This window comes from Varanus komodoensis, unplaced genomic scaffold, assembly GCF_004798865.1.
Source record: "Varanus komodoensis strain SLA01 unplaced genomic scaffold, ASM479886v1 scaffold46_3, whole genome shotgun sequence".
NCBI lineage: Eukaryota > Metazoa > Chordata > Lepidosauria > Squamata > Varanidae > Varanus > Varanus komodoensis.
The window spans coordinates 1,995,017-2,015,354 of NW_025336044.1; the positions used below are offsets into that span (position 1 = coordinate 1,995,017).

Consider the following 20,338-nt stretch of genomic DNA (forward strand, 5'->3'; position numbering starts at 1 on the left):
CAATGGTGCCTGGTTGTAAACCAATCCATTGATTGCCGCTTCATTTTCTGCTTTCAGGACTGTCGAGAAGATTCTAAAACTTGAAGATCCAAACAGCTTAGAAGATGACATGGGTGTGATAGTACTGGACTTGAGGCTGGTTGTGAAACAGGGGGACATGAAAAGAAATGTAAGCAGACCAAGAAATGGATCTTTATTGTTCTCCTGGCAAAGCTCCTGCCACTGTTAAGGTTAGGGGAAAGGGGGCTGCATCTGTGGCAGAGCAGTGGAGGCAGATACAGCGTGTGACTTGATCTGCATTAGAACTTCCTCAAGATGGGACTCGATCACTAACTGGCCCAACCCTCTCTTTTTGTTTCCTCTCTCGGATGTTCCATGCTAAATCTCCGCAAACAGAGATGGGTGAACCGAAGAAAGTGCTCCATACCAAAGGTAACCCATGCTCCACTTCTTATGCACGATGTTTCCTGTGTAAGGTGCCATTGCTTTATGTGACTTTAATTTGTTTAATTGCTCTGCTAGGGTAAGTTCTCCAGTTTTGGGCTGCAATTGAATGGCCTGAGGTTTGGATCTTTTGGGCCTATGGTGGTCATTGGCCAGGATATCAGAAGGGGCTGCCTTCATCCATCTAATCCCGCTTGCATACTGAGCAATTCATTGGCACCCATCCGCAAATGCACTCGCCATCAGAAGTCACAGGGGAGTGTAAATGCAACCCTTCTTGTGGTGGCGCCCAATTGCTTGGAACTCCCAGCCTCGTTTCCTTTGGCAACAGTCTTGGGTCCATGGAATCACGGAAGAGTAGAGTTGCAAGGGGTCAGGAAGGCCATCGGGTCCAACCCCTGCTCCATCCAGGACTCCCAGTTAAACCATCCCTCTCAGATGGCAGCCCAGTTGCATCTTGACCATCTCCAGTGTGGGAGAGCCCACCACCTCCCGGGGCAGCTGGATCCGCTTGGGTTTTCCACTTGGTCCTAATTGCCTTGCGGCCTCCTCCACACACGGTATTGCTGCCTCTCCTCTCTCCTCTTGGTCCTTCGGCTTCCCTTGGGAGGGACCCGTGATTCCAAACGTTCACAGTTCAGGCCCTTTGAAAGCCCTTGTCCTAGTTGTTCTGTTTGTTTTTCGTCGTGTCTTTTCTCTGCACTCTAGTTTTTAAAAATCTCTTAAGATAAAAGTTGGTGTGACAGGTCACCCAGTTCCCAAGGTTTTGCCAATAAGTTCTGAGATGCTCTCCCCAACTTGTTTCATTTCCCCAAAAGAAAATTATGAGACCCCAAAGAGTGATAATGGAGTGTGTGTTGCAGAAGCAAGATTATGCCATAAAAAGAGGGGATGGGAGAAATTGGAAAAGAAAAATCACAAACCTTTTGCCTTTTTCTGTTGCTGTCACTAGAGGGTAGGAGAGGCTCAGCACACCGCCTGTGAGCAAGAGTTCAGACTCCGGAGTGATCTTTTAAGGGGGAAAAGGGAAAGGAGGGGGAAAAGGCTGCTGCGGCCACCGGAGAGGCAGTAAAGAATTTCCCAGAAAGACTACTTGGGCAACACTTGACAAAGCAGTATTTCCTAGTTTATTGATTCTGCTGCCACACTAAAACGCCAGCGTTGTACATCAATAACTATCCTTAGTTAGGAAGCGCCAGGCTGTGGAAACAGCCCGGGCTCTTCCCCACCCCCTCCCCTTTTTTGTAGTAGAACATGAAGGCTACAAAGAAAAATTGTGTGCTTGGGGAATGGAGGTGCCTTGGAGAGGCGTGGGAGGTTACGGAAGAATGGTCAGGAGGAGTGTGATGGGGCAGAAGATATGTGGATGGACTGGATTAAGAGACCAGGAGGGGATGAAAAGCAAGCTCTCTAATGGATCCATATACTTGGCGCTGCCATATTCTCTCCCCCTCAACACTCACACACGGCTCTCTTCTGGCCGGGCGTCTGAAGGAGGAAGCGCTCAATATTATGCTCTCTGTTGGGAAAGTCAGTCCCAGGTTTCATTCTGGCTCTCCCTGCTTCGGCTTTGTTTCTCTCCTGCCTGTTTTGCCAGCTTTCAGAGCGGTTTCATTTTTGGGCTGCTCTTCTGGGGTACCTCCATTTTAGAGCAGAGAGCAGTGCAAAATTCAGGGTTCAGGCCTCATAGCTGGTCGTGTCCTGGGGAGTGGATTTGCCTGAGTATCAGCACTGGCACAGCCTGCTCAGTTTTGCAAACCCAGAACACTGCAACCATCCATGGTTTTCTGGTGGTGTATTTGCCAAGCTGGCAGCCCACTCTCTCTGGCATCACAGAAAATGGCCAGCTGTGGTGAGAAGGAGTTTCTGCAAATCTGCCCAGCCTGTGGCAACGGCTTATTCTCCTCCTTGCTCATGCACCCCTCCCTGGTCAGTGGTGAAGTGGTTGAGTTGCCCAGGCCAGACCGTAGGAGCATTGGGTGGCTCCATATTTCATGAATTGTGCTTAACAGCATAACCAGGCTGGTGAGAGGCTCCACAGGCAAGAAGAAGCCCATGGGTCGGGGGTTTCGCACCTTTGCTGTAAGGTGTGGTGGTTTTTCCTATCCCCTTCCCAATTCATTCTGGGTAGTAAAACAGGTAAAGACCTGTTCTCCCCTGCAGAGGAAGGCAGGACGCGCTCCAACGGAGTGAACTCAGGGAGCCAAGGCTCCATTTGGATGCCGGGAAGCACTTCCTGACAGTCTGGACCCCGAGGGTGTGGAATGGGCTTCCACGAGAGGTTGTTGAGGCCCCATTGGTGCGGGTGTTCGAGGATAGGCTGGACGTGCACATGGTGGGCATGTCGTGAGCGGAGCTGGCTGGTGCCGGAGGTCAGACTAGATGGCCCGGGAGACCCCTTCTGACTCATTCAGTTTCTATGTTTCTATAACAGGCTGAATAAGGCCTGTCTCTCAGGCACTTATAACATGAAGAACAGTTGGTCCTTTGCACTCGGTCCTTTGCTGGAGCAGGTGTGCCTCACATAAAAGGTGGGAGGCAAGATTTCTGAAATCCTTTGCTGCTTCCTGGGCTGAGGAGCTGTGGCAGGGTAGCAGGAGACTTTCTGATGACCCCATTAGAGCATTTCATCTCAGGTTTGCTCCTGGTGGGCACATGCCTGGAACCTCTGCACCATGGGGTGCCTTTGTGCCATTGAGTCATCATGGTGCTCTCAACGGACAGAGGTCTGGTGGCCGGGCTCGCTCCGGGGAGATGGTGCCGGCTTACAGCACTTCCACCCTCAGTGTAGAAACCGAGCAGGCCAGCGCGCACCTCGGTGTCCAAACAATGGGCTGAATTGACTGAGAAGTGGCCTTGAGCTGACGTGAGGAGCCCCCTTGCGCCCCCCCTGTGTATGCGCTTGTGCATGCGCTCCATCCTGCACCCGCTCCTGGTGCTCGCTGCTCCCTTGCTTTGCCCGTCTCTCGCAATGCCTTTGGGCAGCCGTGCTCCTCTCCTCCTTGGATGTTGCAGGCAGCTGCGGCATTCTGTTGCCACGGGGTCATGAGCTGCTGCACGACACTTCGCCTGCCTTCGCCGATCCTCCTCGCCTCTTTCCCACAGGGAAAGTTCTTCTGCAGAATGGTTTCCTGCCTAATGAGAAGAGCTGGGGAAAAATGTTTTCCCTTCAATTTGTGTTGCTCCTTTGACCCATTCACGGGTCTTTCTGTTCCAGTGTCTCATCCTTTTAAGGTTAGGATTTGGAAAAAGGAAAACAAAATAGGCATCATCTTCATTTGTGTATCTTTCTGTTTATTCAGGGAGCTTCTTTGACAGGGCAGCAATGCTGAATTGGTTTACTTGGAATGCAGAACTCTGCTCATTTAAAGATTTACTATTATTGTTTTAGCCTAAAAACATGATCCCAATGTAAGACTTCTCTAAATGACATAATGAAAACCTATCTGAAGATTACATTTGTCTGTTACCCCATCCTGCCCTTTGCCAGCCAAACCCATGGGGTGTTTTGTTTAAGTCTTGCATTTTGCACAGCTTTCTCAGACACTGTCCAGTTTTCTGGGACAATGGAAATAGTAAATCAGATCTTGATCTGTGCCCGGTTCTTGCCCTGAAAGGTGTGTCTTGGAAATAGGTCCCACATAGCAAAGTGCTGATCTGATGGTCTGTACGGTGCATCCAGCGACTTCCAAACATAATGTACAAGGTGACTGCAGATCCAAGTGGAAAAATGTAGACGTTCCCACTCAGCTGGAGATCGGCAAGGATAGCAAGAGAGGCAGCCTGAGGCTGTGAGCTAGTCTGGTGGATATGCAGGACTTCACAGTAGTGATCTAAACATCCCTTGCCATCACTTCTGAGGGACGAGAGGATGCATCTTGCTTAATTTCCAAGGTGGTTTTCTTGAGATGAATGGGCCAGAATTGCCTACTAGCCAGCAATGTGGTGTGGCTGCAAAAAAGAGCAAACGCTATTTTGGGCTGCATCAACAGAAGTATTGCTTCCAAATCACATGAAGTTCTAGTTCCTCTGTTTGCCCCCAGCCTCAGTATTGTGCCCTGTTCTGGGCTCCCCGGTTTAAAAAAGATGTGGCCTAACTGGACGTGTTCCGAGGAGGGTAACAGGGATGCTTTGGGGACTGGAAACAAAGCCCTGTGAGGTGAGATAGAAAGAGATGGGCATGCTTAGTCCCAGGAACAGAAGCCTGAGGGGAGATGTGATCGCACTCTACAAGTAGTGGAAAGGTTGTTGTCACACAAGGAAGGACAGGATACCTTCCGATCATTTCCATGGAATAATGGGCTTAAGCTCCAGGAAGCCAGATCTGGCTGGACAATAGGAAAAAACTTACCAACTGTTAGAGCAGTATGATGGGGAACCACTGATCCACGGATGTTGTGGACTCCCCTGCACAGGAGGCGTTCAAGAAGCAGCTGGACCACCATCTGAGAGTGATGGTTTAACATGGAGTTCTGCGCTGAGCAGGGGTTGGACCTGATGGCTCTCTTGGCCCCTTCCATCCCTGCTATGCTATGATTCTGTCTCCACCCCAAATGTGTCTCTGGTCCTTAGGGTTTGCGCTGTGACTCGGCAACACGGCCTGGTGCCATGGATGGCAACATGACTCAGTATCGCAAGAAGGAGGATGGCCTGGAGGACACAGGCTGGTGGGAAAGGTGCGGAACGTAGGAAGCTCCCTTACGTTGAGATAGACCAGTGCTGTCTGCCCTGTGAGGGCTTGGAGCAGCTCTGCAGGAGTTTCAGCTACGGGCACTTTCCCAGCCCTACCTGGACGTGCTGCAGACTCACTGCAGCTAAGCCAAGGCCCTGAAAGGGCATGGAGGGCTTTGGAAGGTGAGCCTCTGTGCTGTGTGTGTGAGCCCAGTGGAGGGGTGGGATAGGAGTGCCGTCATAATGCCGAAATGTCCAGGGATGGGTGATCATACCATCACTTGGGATGGTGTTTAAACTTGCAAAGAAAACTCAGCTAACGGCCCTATAATCTTTTTTTTTAAATATGTGTAGTGTAAATTTATCATTAGATGTTTGTGGGTCCCTTTTTGGGGGACCCTATTGAGTGGAAAATGTAATTGAGCTCAGAGACCTCCAGAGAGGTCACCAGCATGACCTGCAAATGAGAGAGCTCCCCATAATTTAATTTTTGGGGGAAACCCACCCTCTTTTTTGCACCCCCCTTCTTGTTTCCTTTCCTCTGAGTCTCGATTTCCTGTAACAAGTTGAGTATGTCAAGGAATGATGGAACGTTAGCGGTGGGGATGTGAGTGTGGGCAGGAGGGCTGGGGGGTCTCTCTGGGAGCCGGCCGCAAACATTTCCTCTTCCTCCTGCCCACAAAAAGGAGAAAGACTAGCCAGGGGTGTGTGCGCGTCTGTCTGTGTGTGTGTGTGTGTGAGGGAGGGAGGGAGGGAGGGAGGGAGGGAGCGTGTTTTGGATCTGAGCACGGCGAGTCCCGCACATCAAACGCGGCTGCGCTGTGCACTAAAATGTTCAAAGTACGGTGGAGATAGATAAAGGGCTTTGATGGGAAGTGGATATTTCCCAGGGACATTACAAGCAATAATCCAGATGTTCCACTGTAATGCAACGAGTGTCCACGGTACAGCGGGAGCTCCCAGCCAAGTCGGGCCTGCTGTAGTCCTTGGCCTCCCTGATCTCATGCTGTCCTGCCGTATGGAAGCAATCTCCCAGCTCCTTTAATGGCCAGCCTCGGATTCCATTTTCACAGGCCTCACAGAGCTTAAGTGGGCCTGTTTTTATGGACGAGTTAGAAAGAACCCTTTCCAAGACAAACATCCAATTCAAAAAATTAGGACATACCAAGCCGCAAAATTATTTTAGGGCACATTTCACGGAAGCACAGCCGTTATTCTTCAGCTATTGGCAGATTGCAGGCTCGACCTTTGATCCTTTGCGGACATTTCTTTTCTTTTCTTTTCTGTCCCCACCCCCCAAAAAAGGGAGTAGGAGGAAAAAAAGAAAAAGAAAATGGAGTTTGAAATAGTTTGCTGCTTTTAGGGAGGAAGAGATCTGCTGGGACTTTGAAGTATGTTCATGGGAACATTCGTGCTTTAATCGTTTTGGCTTGTGAGACGAAACCTTTGAAAAAAATGGTCTGCAGCTGGATTTATGAATCAAAATCTCATTTTCTTTGTAGAAGTGGGAGTTTTTAGCCTCTGTACAAGACGAGTCAAATTGTATAGTTTAAATGAAATCCTGTGATTGTGCGGAAATCAATGGATCTGTGTGTGGCATCGCGAAGACCTGAGTGACCCGTCTCCGTGCACTCTCTGTGTGTGTCATTTTGTGACGGGGAGCTAAGCGAGTCCTCATAAAAAGGCCAGTCTCTGTTCTGCGATGCTTCCCCAGCCCACCCAATAAGGTTAGCTCTACATAGGCAGTGTAGTACAGTATTTATTATTTATTTATTTAAAGTTTTTGTATGCCGTCCAATACTAAACGTCTCTGGATGGCTAACGAAAAACAAGAAACAAAAAACAAAACAACCACATACAACAAGCAACACACAACGCAGCGCATCCAATACATAATGATAACGTCAAGGGTAAAGAGCTCAAAGGCAGGCTAGGTCTGGGAGGTCTGTGGTCAAATCCTCACATGGCCACAAAAACCCCTCGAGTCTTAGCCTGGCCTGTCTCCGAGGGCTGTGGCAAGGATAGAGAGCCAGTGTGGTGTAGTGGTTAAGAGCACAGGACTGGGACTCAGTCGATCTGGGTTCGAGTGTCCGCTCGGCCATGGAGCCAACTGGGTGACTCTGGGCCAGTCACAGACTCTCAGCTCAGCCTACCTCACAGGGTTGTTGTTGTGGGGATGAGATGGAGGAGGAGAATGATGTAAGCTGCCTTGAGCCCTTTGTAGGAAAAAGGCAAGATATAAATAAAAAATTAATAATAATAATTAATAAAAAAGGTGGTGGCCCGTTGCGTATGCCTGTGTGGACTCCTCAGGTTATGGGGTGGTTCTGAGAGACAGTAATTCAGGAATGCATGTTCCAGCACACATGGTGGGGCATTGGTCAGTTTTTGGGGGCGCATATTAATAAATGGGGCTATCAATATGTAAAGCCATATTTTCCAGGCTGCAGCATCCAGAGCATTAGCCGAGTCTGTTGGTGGATGCATGTTTCCCATCTCATCCAGCAGGCAGAGCGAGTAGGGATAACCTCTCTGCCCAATTGAGGTTGCTGATTAAAACAAGTTAAACGTGGATGCTCTGGAAACTGAGTGCTGCTTGTCTCGCTTTTTAGGCCAGCTTCATGCGAAGCACCCGGCTGGAGGATTCTTTGCGCAAAAACCAGCTGTGGAATGGCACGGTCACCATCGCGCTGCTGGAAGGGAAGAACATCCCCGCCGGGGGCATGACGCACACATTTGTTCTGTTGAAGATGGGAGAACAGAGGTGTAAGAGCAAGGTAGGTGTTCCATGATGGAAACTGTTGAAACCAGCACAAGCCCCTTGTGTGGTGTGGTGGCTCTTCGGGAAGCTTGTTTTCAGTAGATGCTCTGTGCACGGCAAGATTGAAATGCCACAGCCTGGCGGGATGGAAAGGGATTTTTCTGCAGGCCGAAGGAGGTGTAATGCAGCTCTCCAGGTTTACCTCTTTTGCCTTTCTTTTATTCCCAAAAGGCACCTGACAGCACTGTTGGTTTGCTCAGAATGGTGGGTGAGGAGTTGCCTAAGTCTTTCCCCCCGTGCCGTTCTCTTTCAGGATGTTCTTTGCTCCGTGAGGAGAAATATCCAGGTGAAGAAAACGCCTCCCTTTTCTCTTGTTGCCTCATGAAACCGTGTCTCTCTCTCTGGTAGTCCAAGTCCTGCTTCCAAAAACCAACCAACGAGTAAAATCGAATCCTCTGGGCTTTGGTTACTGATCCATTTGGGATGATACATGTTCTTGTGGGTTGGGGTTTACTCTGCACTCCGCCCTTTCTGAACCTGGGCTCCCTCCTGATGTTTTGGACTCCTGTTGCCCCATTGCTCCGTCTGTGTGGCTGGGGGATGCAAGAATCGTTGTCCACCACATCTGGAGCACTCCTAGGTTGGAGAAGGGTGTTCCAGCCGAGGGTGAAGGACAGGCTGACTGCATGGACAACTTGTCCCATGCATGCCCTTTCTAAGCTTCCATAGCAGACGGAGGCTGACATTCCGGGGCATACCACTGATTTTTTTTCACTCGACTGTAGCTTGCTGTGTAGGGTGACTTTAACACATGGGCCAGTCCTGCCCTCTGGGTATCTCCTCAGCAGGGTACCAGAGGCGGCTCTCTGCCAGTGTACCTTTGCACATGTGTTTGCCTTCAGTGCCCAAGCGTTGAATTCTCTTGTTCAGAGCATACCAAGGGCAGTGATGTTGTAAATGGCTTGCTTCTACAGATCCCTTGTTTGTAGCCCCTCCGCCCCCCCCTTTCTTGTTCTGGGTAAGCCTCAGCCTTGTTTGAGAAAAGCAAACCTTTGTAACTGCGTGTTTTCCAGACAGTCTGCAAGAGCGCAAATCCGCAGTGGAGGGAGCAGTTCGATTTTCACTACTTCTCTGACAGGATGGATGTGTTGGAGATTGAGATCTGGGGAAAGGATAACAAAAAGCATGAAGAGGTTTTGGGAACGTAAGTGCTGCTTTTTAAAAGCGCTTTGAAATGGCTTGCGCGCTAATGGTGCTGACGCAGAAAAGTGTGGATGGAGGCATTCCGCTCTCTCTCAGCGCACCTCCACAGATTTATTTCTGCCTTATCCCATTTCTGCTGCTTTGACTTTCCCCACGAATGCAGGAACTGAAGTTTGTTGCGGCTGACATTTGCATCGACATTCAGGGTCACATCTGGTACCACCTAGTGGGAAGGAAGGGATGAGGCCAGATGCCCCTTTCCAGGCATAGCTTTCAAGCTTTCCACAGTTTCCCTGAAGAGAGGAAACAGTTACTTAAATGGGGATTTTGTGGCTTGGCTTCTAGAAGTTTCAGTCTTCATGGCCCACCAGGCCATCAAGCAAGCCAGTGGTCAAGGTTGGTGAGAGTGGTAATCCAAAACATCTGGATGGATCCATGGTAGGTGAGGCTGGTTGATCCCAGCCTACCACCCCCTTCCCGTAGTCTGCAGGTCCCATAATCCCTAGACAACTGTGTAGTCCAACACATCTGAAGATCAGGGAAGACCAGTTTGTCCCATGAGTGCCTCCCCTGGGGTGTTCTGCTGGACGCACCCCCTTTCCATGACAAGCTCTGTTGCCCCAACAGCAGGAGAAGGTAAGCAATTGGTCTCTAGATGTTTTGGACTTCCACTCCTAGAATTCCTAATCCTTGGCCATGCCAGCAGAGGCTTCTAGAAGCTGACATCCAAAACATGGCCTTGTTTCTCTGCTGTCTGTGTGAACCCAGATGCTGTGTGGGTCGCCCATTCATTTTGTCCTTCCATGGTCTCCGTGGAAGCAACACAGAGGCAACAGTTCACAGGCTGAGCAGCTGAGGCTGTGATGGCTGGGGTGGGAGTCCCTCACCTTGGGGCGACCACCTTGGGGCTTCACCATAGCATCGTGATGGTGCTCCTGGTCTTTAACTCGAGCGGTTGGGTTCCTCTGCATTCCATCTGATGCTCGAGGGGTGATAAGGGAGGGGAAAGGATGGCAGCACTGTGTGGAGAAAAAGCACTGTGTAAACAATTAGACATGCAAGTCATTAAACAGCTGGATTTGCACATTAAACTCAATATGTGTTCTGCGTTTTACTGACATGTTCTCTTCTTTCTGTGCTGTTGGATTAGTTAAATTCAATTACTTATGTTTTAAGTGTACACATGTCTTTGAGGGGTTCTGCCGCCTCGGTGCAGGTGTGGCAGTGTTTGTAATTCCTTAGCAAAACTGTTCAATCAAGTTTAGGCCTGTGGGGTGAGTGATCCCAGATGGTTTAGAGAGTTAGTCACTCCATGCTGAAACCCACCGGGGCTGGAGAAAGCGGCACTTAGTTCTGCTTTTCCTGATGGCTTCAGTCAGCAGGAATGTATCAGCCACCACCCACCCAACCCGGCATTTTGACTGTCCTTCTCTCTCCCCCTCTCTTTATCTTTTGCTCCAATTATCGATCGGTCCATTGATTTTTACAGTTCAGTTTGTGAATATTTAATTTTAACATTGCCTTAGCAAACTTGTTAATTTTATGTTAATACTCATCTGACTCCGATTCCTCCCTTCTTCCTTCTTCGCATTCTTTGCATTTTTATTGTACTTGGGGGCCATCGGTATTCCGCAGGCATGGATGGCAGAATCTAACTGTTTAGAAATAGCAATAAATCGAAAAAGGCAGAGAATGGGTTCTGTGCCATGGAGCTGCATGCTAGCCGTACCATTTTGGTAAGGAGAATAGCCTCTATTAAACAGGTTGCTGATTTAAACATATTTACATCACAGTCCTATGCAACTCTACTCAGACAACTGCCCCATGAATTCACAGGACTTAATTCCTAGCAAATGTGTTTAACATTTCAGCCTTAAAATGTTAAAACTGATATCCGGGAACTACAAAGTTTGGCAGGCCCAAAGTATAAGACTAAGAAGTTACTGTAGATATTGGTATATAAAATGACCCTTGAAAGCAACAATACGAAAGCAAAACTTGGAGGTCGTCTTATATGCCAGGTGAAATTTGTCCTTAGTTTGTCTTCATTCTTCCTCCAGTCTCGCACTGTCTTCTCAGTCATGTCAAACCTTTTAGCCACATTTTCTTAACTGTCCGAAAAGCTCCATTGAACGTGCACTGTGGCAACCTAGTTTGGATGGAGCTGGTCCCACCTTACTTCCTCAGTGATCTCAAACAAGTTTCCAGGAGGGGCCATGATGATCCAGAGCACATTTTAGACATAATTCTATGCTTGTTTGGACAAAAAGAGACTCCCAGCAAGCCCATGCCTCTTGTCTGGTCAAAAGAGGAATTGTTTTTTACCATGAGTCTGCTTTGGACATAAGGACTCTTGGTGTTCTCTCTCTCTCTCTCTCTCTCTCTCTCTCTCTCTCTCTCTCCCCCCCCCCCCTTCCCTTCCTCACTCCCCACCCTCGGTAAAGTTGAATGCTCCATTTAGGAACAAACTCGCGATTCGTTTGCTTGGCATCGAGGCCTGCAAAGATATGCACGGCTGAAGCACTTCATTGCTTCAGTTTAAGGACTTGTGAAAATAACTCACTGGTGGGTGGCTGAGCCCTGCTTCATACCACTGTGTCACCAGCCCCCCTTCCCTGGAATGGATTTGGCACAGGCATTTAAGGGAGGGAGAGCTTTGTGTGCCCTCCCTTGCTCTCTAAAACCAGTGGTTTAAAAATGGAAGGTCTCTGCAGTTTATAGCGGACAGGTACCAACTACGCAGGTTCTGCAGCAGGCCAAGGGTTCAGTTCGGAGTAGGACATGCCCCATTTACTTAGAAGGAATCTACCTGGAGGACTCCTAAGATCTCTCCCTCTCTCTCTCCCTCTCTCTCTCCCTCTCTCTCTCTCTCTGTGCCTATTAAGAAAACACTTTCACAAGTTTTTGTTTAAATAAAAACCTGTCGACAGGCCTTAAGTGCCTAACAGCCTCTTCCAAATTCTCTCTCCCCTGCCTCTGTTTGGAAACCTGACACCTGCCGCATACCAGGCAGCAAAATTCTCCCCCTAAGAGTCTTTCTTTGGTCTGAAGCGGCAAATGTTTGCTCAACATTTTCTGCAAGAGCTCAAATCCACAGAGCTCCTTGAAAGCTGCGCTCCATTTACTTCCAAATAAAAGGAATTTTTACCATTTACCGGTCTTTTCACAGCTATGAATGGGAAGTTTCATCTCGTCCCTTTCCCCAATTCTTGAAAACACTTTCAAAGTGTAAAATGTTTTTGTCCCCACCCCCTCCTTTTAAAAAAAGTTCTGCATATTTTTTTCTTAATTGAAGATGTACATTGTGGGCCATTCTTTGGTTCACCACTTTTAGGGCAGCCCAAGTGTGGTTGCTTCTGGAGTGCTCACCTGGTTTTGGGACTCACTCCCTATAGAGGCTTACCTGGCAGTGAGGTTCAGCACTGCTTAAATACATAGACCCCTATTACAGTCATGTAACCAAAATGCTGGACAAGTTAGGTCTTTGGTCCAGTCCAGTGGGACCACCAGCTTGTTCTTCCTGGCGACCCCACTCACGAGCCATACTATTTTGAACGTTGTGGCTTTTCTTGTTACGTTCCATCACTTCCCCCACCGCTCACCCAAGAGTCTTGGAAGATGCTGCGGAGCGACTCTGAGCTCCTTTGACAGCGTGCGCAGGCTGAGATTCCTGAAATCATCACGCCTGCAACTTGCCACTGCTGATGCATGAAGCTGGATAGGCGTGCTGTAGTGATGTCCAAAATGCAGGTTTAAGGTGGGTCAAAATCCACAATAGAGAACCAAGGTCAATGTATATTAGTTCAGACTAGGAATGGGCAGCCAATAGCCCTCCAGCATTCCTGTCCTACAGGTTGTTGAGAAAGTTTAGCTCCCTCTTTCACAAGCCTGTATAAGGTAGCACTGTTTGCGTTTGCAAATGAATGTCGGCATTCGGCGATTGTCAACATGTTCCCTGCAAAGCATTGAAAAGCAGGTGCCCCCAGTAAGTTGCTGTGCCAGTTTAGATTCTCCTGGAATACGCTGCTTGCTGCATGGATAAGTCACTTCCCAGAATGCTCATGGGGGGAGGGGCGGATGTTCTGATTGTGCAAGGTGTGCAAGTAACGGGCAGTATGCTAGAAAGAGTACTTTGGTGCCTCCACTCCCTTTGTGCAAGGTATGCACACACCCATGTGATACAAGCACACCTTCTGAGATGGTACGGTCCTTCTGAGTGCTTTTAGTTTGCTTGCTTTAAAGATTGTAAAACAGTCCATGCATAGCACAAGGCATACGAACAACTGGTAACGCGAAAGCATGTTTTGCCGGGTGGAAATTACTCTCCCGCATTAACGTGCCCCCCTTTGGCTTCTGTTGCTTTAGGTGTAAAGTTGATGTCGGTGTGCTGCCTGGCAAGCGAGCCAACCACTTGGAGTTGCCCCTGGAGAGACAGCCAGGGTCCCTGTTGGTGGCCATCTCGGTTGTGCCCTGCTCGGGGGTTTCGATCTCTGATCTGTGTGTCTGCCCGCTGGGAGACCCCAGTGAGAAGGAACAGATTTCCCGACGCTATGTGAGCTTGGCTGTTTTCCTTTTCTTCAGGAATGTCATGGTGGGCTAGAGGGCATGGGAAGGCTCTAGAAAACAACAGCCCCCCCCCCCAAGTTGCGTGTCTGTTAATCAGGTAGCGGTGGTGAGGAGAGAACAGCACACTGAGTATCACAGCTAGTTGGAGGGATGAGGTGCTCCGCACACTTAGCTTCCCAGCCTCCTGTGAGGTTCTTAAAACAGTAAATTCCTTTGAGAGCACAAGCAAGAGATGGAAGATGGTTCTCCAAAATTCCCACAATCCTTCACGGCTCCATTTATTTTTCCTGGGTCTCCATTTGCTGTCCTGGCAATTTGACTGAGGGTGCAATCCTGGGCAAGCTGAGACAGCGGAAAAGGCCACGGATTCCCAGCGTGGCCCAGCCATCGTGGGATTGCACCCGTGACCCCCTAGGACAAGGATGGGCGAATTGTAGCCTTCTGTGAGCTGTGGGACTGCAACCTCCATCAGCCCCACCCAGCAGTGCTTGGGTTAGGGGAATTCCAGAGCCTGCACTGGAAGATGCAGCGGGAAGAGCATGTGGGAACGTGCGTAGGGCAGTGCCAGTTGAACTGCTTCCCATCGCATCGGAAAAGCGTTCCGGACATGTAGCAAGCGAGCAACCCAGAGAGAACAGTTCAGACTGGCCCGCTCCCTGCTGTGTTGTGTTTTGGTGCACAAGGTTTTGTAGCAACAGCCTGCTACAACTTGAGGAGCATTCAAATATGCAGCTGCTTTTTCTTCACCTCCCACCAAGGTGCCATTCAGGAAAGGCTGAGGCAGAAACTGTTTCCTAAGGTCCAGCATTATACCATTGTAAGAGCAAATGTAGCTGGTTCCTGATTCTCAGCCTCTTCAAGGGAGACTCCCAGTCATGGGTCATGGGGAACTTCAGGAGAAGCCCTAAGCATCACCTTCCCCGTCTGAGAACAGAGCTCTCTCGGACTTGGAGGAGGACCCCCTGTGGCTTCTCTGTCCCTTAGCCACACAGAAGCATGAGGCTCGAGAGAGACCAGCACGTGCCCAGCAGGCATGACCCACTGAAAGACCGTGCCCTGCAAGCCTTCCGAAGGCCACAGTGGGCCACAGCCCTCTGCTGGGACAACAGCTCCCCATGGGAGACCCTTCTCCCAGCACTTCCTGCAGTGTGCTCGCCAAGGTGCTGTTGTGGCCCCTGAGTTTCCCGAACAGACACAAGTACTGCTGCGCTTGTAATCTGCTTCACCAGGGCCTCCCACCTAGTCAGGTTACATCCCTGTGAAGCTTCTTTCCAAATTCATCCCTCCTCCATCGGTATTTATTTCAGGGGAATGTGGACAGCCAGTCGGACGTGTTGTGGGTGGTAAAAGGGAATATGGAAAGCATTTAGAGTTCTGTGGATGGCTGCATTGAGCCAGTGGTTGGACTAGGAAGGCTGGACTCAGCTTTCTTCCATCTCGATGGCTTGGTAGATAGAGATGTAGGAGATCTGAAGCAATGAAACCTGAAATTCCTCTTCCGGTACAAGTAGGAGTTAACACTGAGAGTTTAAAAACATGAACATGATTCTCAGTCATTTATGCAAATTGAAGGTGATTTCTAATAAAACAGATGTTAATATTCAATTATACTATCACCAGAAAATCATGAGTTTCTTGTTCATGGGTCTTAGAGTCTTGACTAGAGTGTTGAATAGGCAGTGATGTAGTTTACAATGAAAAGATTTCTTGTTTTTTATTTAATAAGCTGGTGTCCACATCCCTAGTTTTGTGAAGAATTTGTCCCTAAAAGCCAGAATATAGTTGTGTAAAATCAAAGAATTATTTGAAAAATTTTCTTCTAATAAAGATTTAATTTCCAGTGTATAAGGAATTCACTCCAGAACATAAAGGATATTGGATTCTTGCAAGTCAAACTTTTAAAAGCTGCCGATCTGCTAGCTGCAGATTTTTCAGGTATGAAATATTGCTTCTTTGAATACTATTTTTTTCAGTGTGTTCTTGTCCCCAGGGCTGGGATTAATTGGAATAGGAACTGATCTGTTCTTTTCTTTTATTACAAGAATTTTTTTTAAAGCAGAGCAAATGCTTATATAAAAATAGCAGGTCTAATAAGAAACATACATTTTCAGTTAACTGAATGTAACAGAGCTATTCTATATCCTGTACAGAGAAAAGCATGCGTGAAACTGGTAATTCCCTAATATGATCAAAAGAATAAAACAATGGATATGCAGTTTTAATGCCTCCTCCTCCACCGAGTTCCAAATGATGTGTGTTGGATGGTGGTAGTTTCTTAGAAGAAAACCCCATTTGGGGAATGTGTAGGAGAGTGATGCCCTTTGCAATGGCAGTGATCACGGTCCCTTTTCTGCCCCCATTTTCCCCAGCGAAATGCCCACACCGTGATGGGACATTTAAGCATAGCATCATTTTGGGGAGGCTTCTGTGGCCTCCAATTATTGGAAAGAGTGCCACTGCTGGTGAGTCAGGCTGTGAATTGTTGTTGAAATCCCCCCTCTCTGCAAAAGAAAGCCTTTGCCAAAACCACGTCCACTCCCATTTTGTGAATGTGGTGAAATGAGAGGGTGCATTTTGGTCCAAAGGTAAAATCCCCTTGCCTTTGTGAGCTGCAGTGAATGCAGTGCTCAGCATTTCTGCTCTGGTGCTGAGTTTCGAAACCGAGCCTACAATTCATTTTCTTGTTTCCTTCCTCTCTAGCCCACTCCCAGCAACATGAGCAGTATCCTGAGTAGCAACAGGCAAGAAAGCTCATGCAGGGATAATGCATACAAACAAGCGAATACTTTTAATGCACACAAAAATGTATATGCATTTTCTTGTGGGCTACAATAAAATTGCAATCTGCAACAGGATGGGATGAATTTAACATGGGCTGCCCGCTCCGGCAGCTGTGTCCTGTGACTGCCGGCCCACAAAAACCATCCTGGAGCAGAGCCACCCCCCCACCCGCCGCTCTCATCTCCCCTCACGCTATTCTGCTTAGTTGCTGAAGGCAGCAACACTGGGGGCGCTGGCGAGGAGGAAGAGAGAGAGGACGGGAGAGAGTGGAGAGGGAGCCACACCACGCCTGGATCAGGGCAGGGCCTCTGATGCTGGGCTATTCCTAAGGAGGACACCCCCAGGGGTGGCAGCTTGGGCAGTGGCTGAAGGGGAGTGCCAAAGGGCATTCGGTGCCCACTCTGGGCTGCTTGGGTTGAGACTTTTGGCTAGCGGACCGACTAAAAATTACTGCCCAGTGCCAGGTACAACAGTATTGTTTCCATAATGTGCCTGGAGGCTCGAGGGGAGCATGGGGGTGCACCTGTCAGTATGGTTATGGGTAGTGGGATTAACAGGTCAGTGAAGCAGAGCAGGGGTTAGACACCTTACATCTGTCCCCTCTTCTGGTTTTTTCTCCAGACAAATGATTCCTTCCAGCTGCACTGGATTGCCCTCAGGCACAGCGTTGCTTTTGCTGAAAGCCAGTTCAGTCCAAGATGGGATCTTCCTCATCCATGATCTGGTCGTGGATGAGGGGGCCGACCTGTATTGCTGGGGCCTGAGTGGCGGAGTTGGGAGGGGTGGGTGCCTGCCTAGGGACTCAGTGCAGCGCCAGTATTGCTTTGAGGGCTGGGAGAGGGTGTGTCAATATATAGGAATTCAGTCTCCTTCTCCAGGCTTCCTGTTTGTTTGGGAGCCGCTCTCTAGTGTTTGTACCTTGGGCTCGGCTCTTGAGACAGATTATGGGTTCTGCTGGTGTTCTGCCCACCCTGCTGCCCGTTGGTCTCCTTTCCTAAGTTGATGGAGGTGTTCAGGATTCGCAGAATCTTGGTCCCCAATTTCCATGCAGAGGCTGCTTTATCCGGGGCAGCTCAGGACTTCATGGCCTCCGTGGGGCTATCTCAATGTATTATTGGGCTGACACATGTCAAAGGACACACTCTGGACTTGTTTTTTCTCAGTTGGACAGGAGGTGGATGTTTTGATAGTGGATAGTGATTAGCTCCTTTGTCATGGCCACATAATTTCCAATTGAGGTTTAGCCTTTCAGCCATTTTTCCCCTCTGTAAGGGTGGCGGACCTGTTAGGACAGTCTGCCCCCAGACACGAAAGATCCTGATCATTATTGCTCTGTTGGATTTTTATTGTTTTGTATATGTTTTGACCTACACACTGCCCTTGAGGGCTATAGGTGGTCTGGAATACAATACACAAGCAAGCAAGCAAACAAGCAAGCAAAAGAATCTGGGTGAAACTGACTTTGCAAATTCAACTCTTCCTAATCCCGAGGGAATATTTTGACTAGTACTGAAGATTTAACCTGCTGAAGGGGCAAACAATCACTGTGACTAAGGTGTAGTTTGCGTGGAAAAACTCAAGCGGACAGGTAGTTTTTGGAAGGCTATGGGATGCTTGAAACAAGGGTTGCTTGGACAATTTACAATAGATACTGACAAGTTTCTCTTTGATGACCATTTTTAAAAGTATCTACCTGTGCTTCTTGCTTCCTCTTTCCAGGCAAAAGTGATCCCTTCTGTGTACTAGAACTAGGAAATGGCAGACTTCAGAGTTACACTGTTTACAAAAACCTGAATCCTGAGTGGAACCAAGCCTTCACCTTGTAAGTGGATTTGCAGCTGCAATTCATGATGCCAAGAAGCATGAGCATCTGTGGGAATTAGGCCAATGCAAAAGTTATTAGACAAGCTAGCCATTTTTAAAAGGGGTAAGGTACTTGTAGGCAAGTTTCTAAAATTAAATGTAATATTGTGCACAGGATTTATTTCCCTTAGAATAGCAAACTTTTAAAAAATAAAGTTCTGTGTCTTTTGTAGCCTTCGTGGATTTTGTCACATATATACTGCTCAGGCTGTTCGTTTTGGTGCCTTTGACCATGAACCTGCATAACATGAAGCTTGATGCAAACGAAGTTGGTTTGATTGGCCCTGGGATTATAACATAAGCAAGTTTAGTGCTGTAAATTGAGGACGGGCACCTTGTGGCCCTCCTGGGGTCTGCAACTCCCGTCAGCCTTTGGTATGCGCTCAGGAGAGTTGCTGGGTAAGGCCTTTGCAGAGCTGTGAGCCAAAACATTCGGAGGGTGGCGCGGCTTTTCTTAACTCTGCCCCATCTGTGTTTTGTGGATTCTGTGGCACCTTTTCCCCCCGTCGTTTGCTAATTGGCAGCTTATTAAAAAACCAGGATTTCCTTCCACTTGTGCTAATTTGCATCAGTGCTGAACTGCACTGGGGCAAATCACCTATGAGCAGCAGGGAGTCCACAGAAACTACCTGACTCACAAAAAAAAAAAAAAAAAAAAAAAACCAGAACAAAACAAAAAAACAGTTCGATGTGGAATCTACAGGTGGGATTCATGGAAATCTGAGGTTAGTCAGGTAGTCGCAGATTTCTCCAATATTCCTCCTCTGAAGTGATCCAGGCTTAATTAGGGACTATGTACGGTCAACTCTTTCCATGGCAGTGAACACATGCGCTCATCGTTCAACTCACCCTGAATCTCTTCCCAGCCCTGTTAAAGACATCCATGACGTTCTAGAAGTGACAGTGTTTGATGAAGATGGAGACAAACCTCCTGATTTCCTTGGAAAAGTCGCCATCCCTTTACTATCTGTAAGTTATTGTTTGCTGTGTGTATTTTTCCAGCTGTGATGGTTTCAATGTGTGATGCCCGCATCACTTTCCTCTTGTAACAACATGGACAGAAAGAAAAATTGCACTCTATATACATTTCAGTCTGTCTTTATGATGGTCCTTTCAACCATTCTGATCATTTGAGAGTGAGCGAGAGAGAAACGCAGATACAGCGTTGGTTTATTGATGCCCTAACCTGATTTCCTTTTGGAATATAATATTTTGATGTTTCCTCTTTCTTGTTGGTCTGTTTTCCTGTGTTCTGGCTGGCTGTTTTCCAAATTTCAGGGGTATTATAGCAAATCTTAAGTATTATCTCTTCTCTTTTAGGTAGGTCCTGTATTTGCTCAGGCCCATTTGTTAGTGAAGAAAGACATAGTATTTAAAGAGAATTTGCAAACTGTTTCTCACCATGGTGTGGGGGTTCCTTCTCCCCAGCGTAGCAAGTTGCGTGGTTGGTGTACAAATAGCTGATGCAAAGGGCAGGATAGTGGCCAGTCTTGGTGTTCGGTGGCTTGCCTGATGTATAGATATGCGTATGTGTGTGCGTGCAATTTCTACCTGTACCTTACTTGGTTGCATTTTTTCTTTTGCATGATAGTGGGGGAAAACCTTTGCAAATCCTTAATACTATTGTAAAGCTCTTCCTCTGGGGATGTAGTAAAATTGCCACTGATTTCTCAGGCACAAGCCAGGTCATGCCATACACAGTAGATCTTTGCTGAAAATCCAGAGTGATCCAATTACTTTCCAGAGCTCAGTTATTGAGACCAAAAGCTAGGTTAGTGAATGTGAAGAAGGCACTCACAAACTATCTGTGGATGATAGATCCATGTTTTCCTTTTATTTATGCATTTAACATTAGATCAGGCCACCTCTGAAGTTGAAACCCACCTTTTCTTTCTTCTCAGCTCAGCCAACCAGGGAAAATGATTTCCAGAATATTAGAACCAACCTTGCTGTGTTATGCAAGCTCAGCCCTCCGTTGCCTCTGGCAAACAGGTGTTAGGTTTTATAACATTGCGAAAAGTGGCAAAGCGGTTTGATAGCAGATGAGGG

At 48.0% G+C, this 20,338-nt stretch overlaps 1 protein-coding gene across 3 annotated transcripts in view; it reads left to right on the plus strand.

The window, feature by feature from the left end:
- Positions 1 to 20,338, plus strand: part of MCTP2 (multiple C2 and transmembrane domain containing 2) — a 124,550-nt gene that overhangs the window by 44,371 nt on the left and 59,841 nt on the right. For all 3 annotated transcript variants that reach the window (XM_044445060.1, XM_044445061.1, XM_044445062.1), the window contains 8 exons: positions 58 to 169; positions 397 to 432; positions 7,728 to 7,892; positions 8,950 to 9,080; positions 13,445 to 13,631; positions 15,487 to 15,580; positions 18,146 to 18,248; positions 19,156 to 19,258. In XM_044445060.1, coding sequence (XP_044300995.1) covers positions 58 to 169; positions 397 to 432; positions 7,728 to 7,892; positions 8,950 to 9,080; positions 13,445 to 13,631; positions 15,487 to 15,580; positions 18,146 to 18,248; positions 19,156 to 19,258 — 931 coding nt within the window. The remainder of the gene's footprint in view (positions 1 to 57; positions 170 to 396; positions 433 to 7,727; positions 7,893 to 8,949; positions 9,081 to 13,444; positions 13,632 to 15,486; positions 15,581 to 18,145; positions 18,249 to 19,155; positions 19,259 to 20,338) is intronic.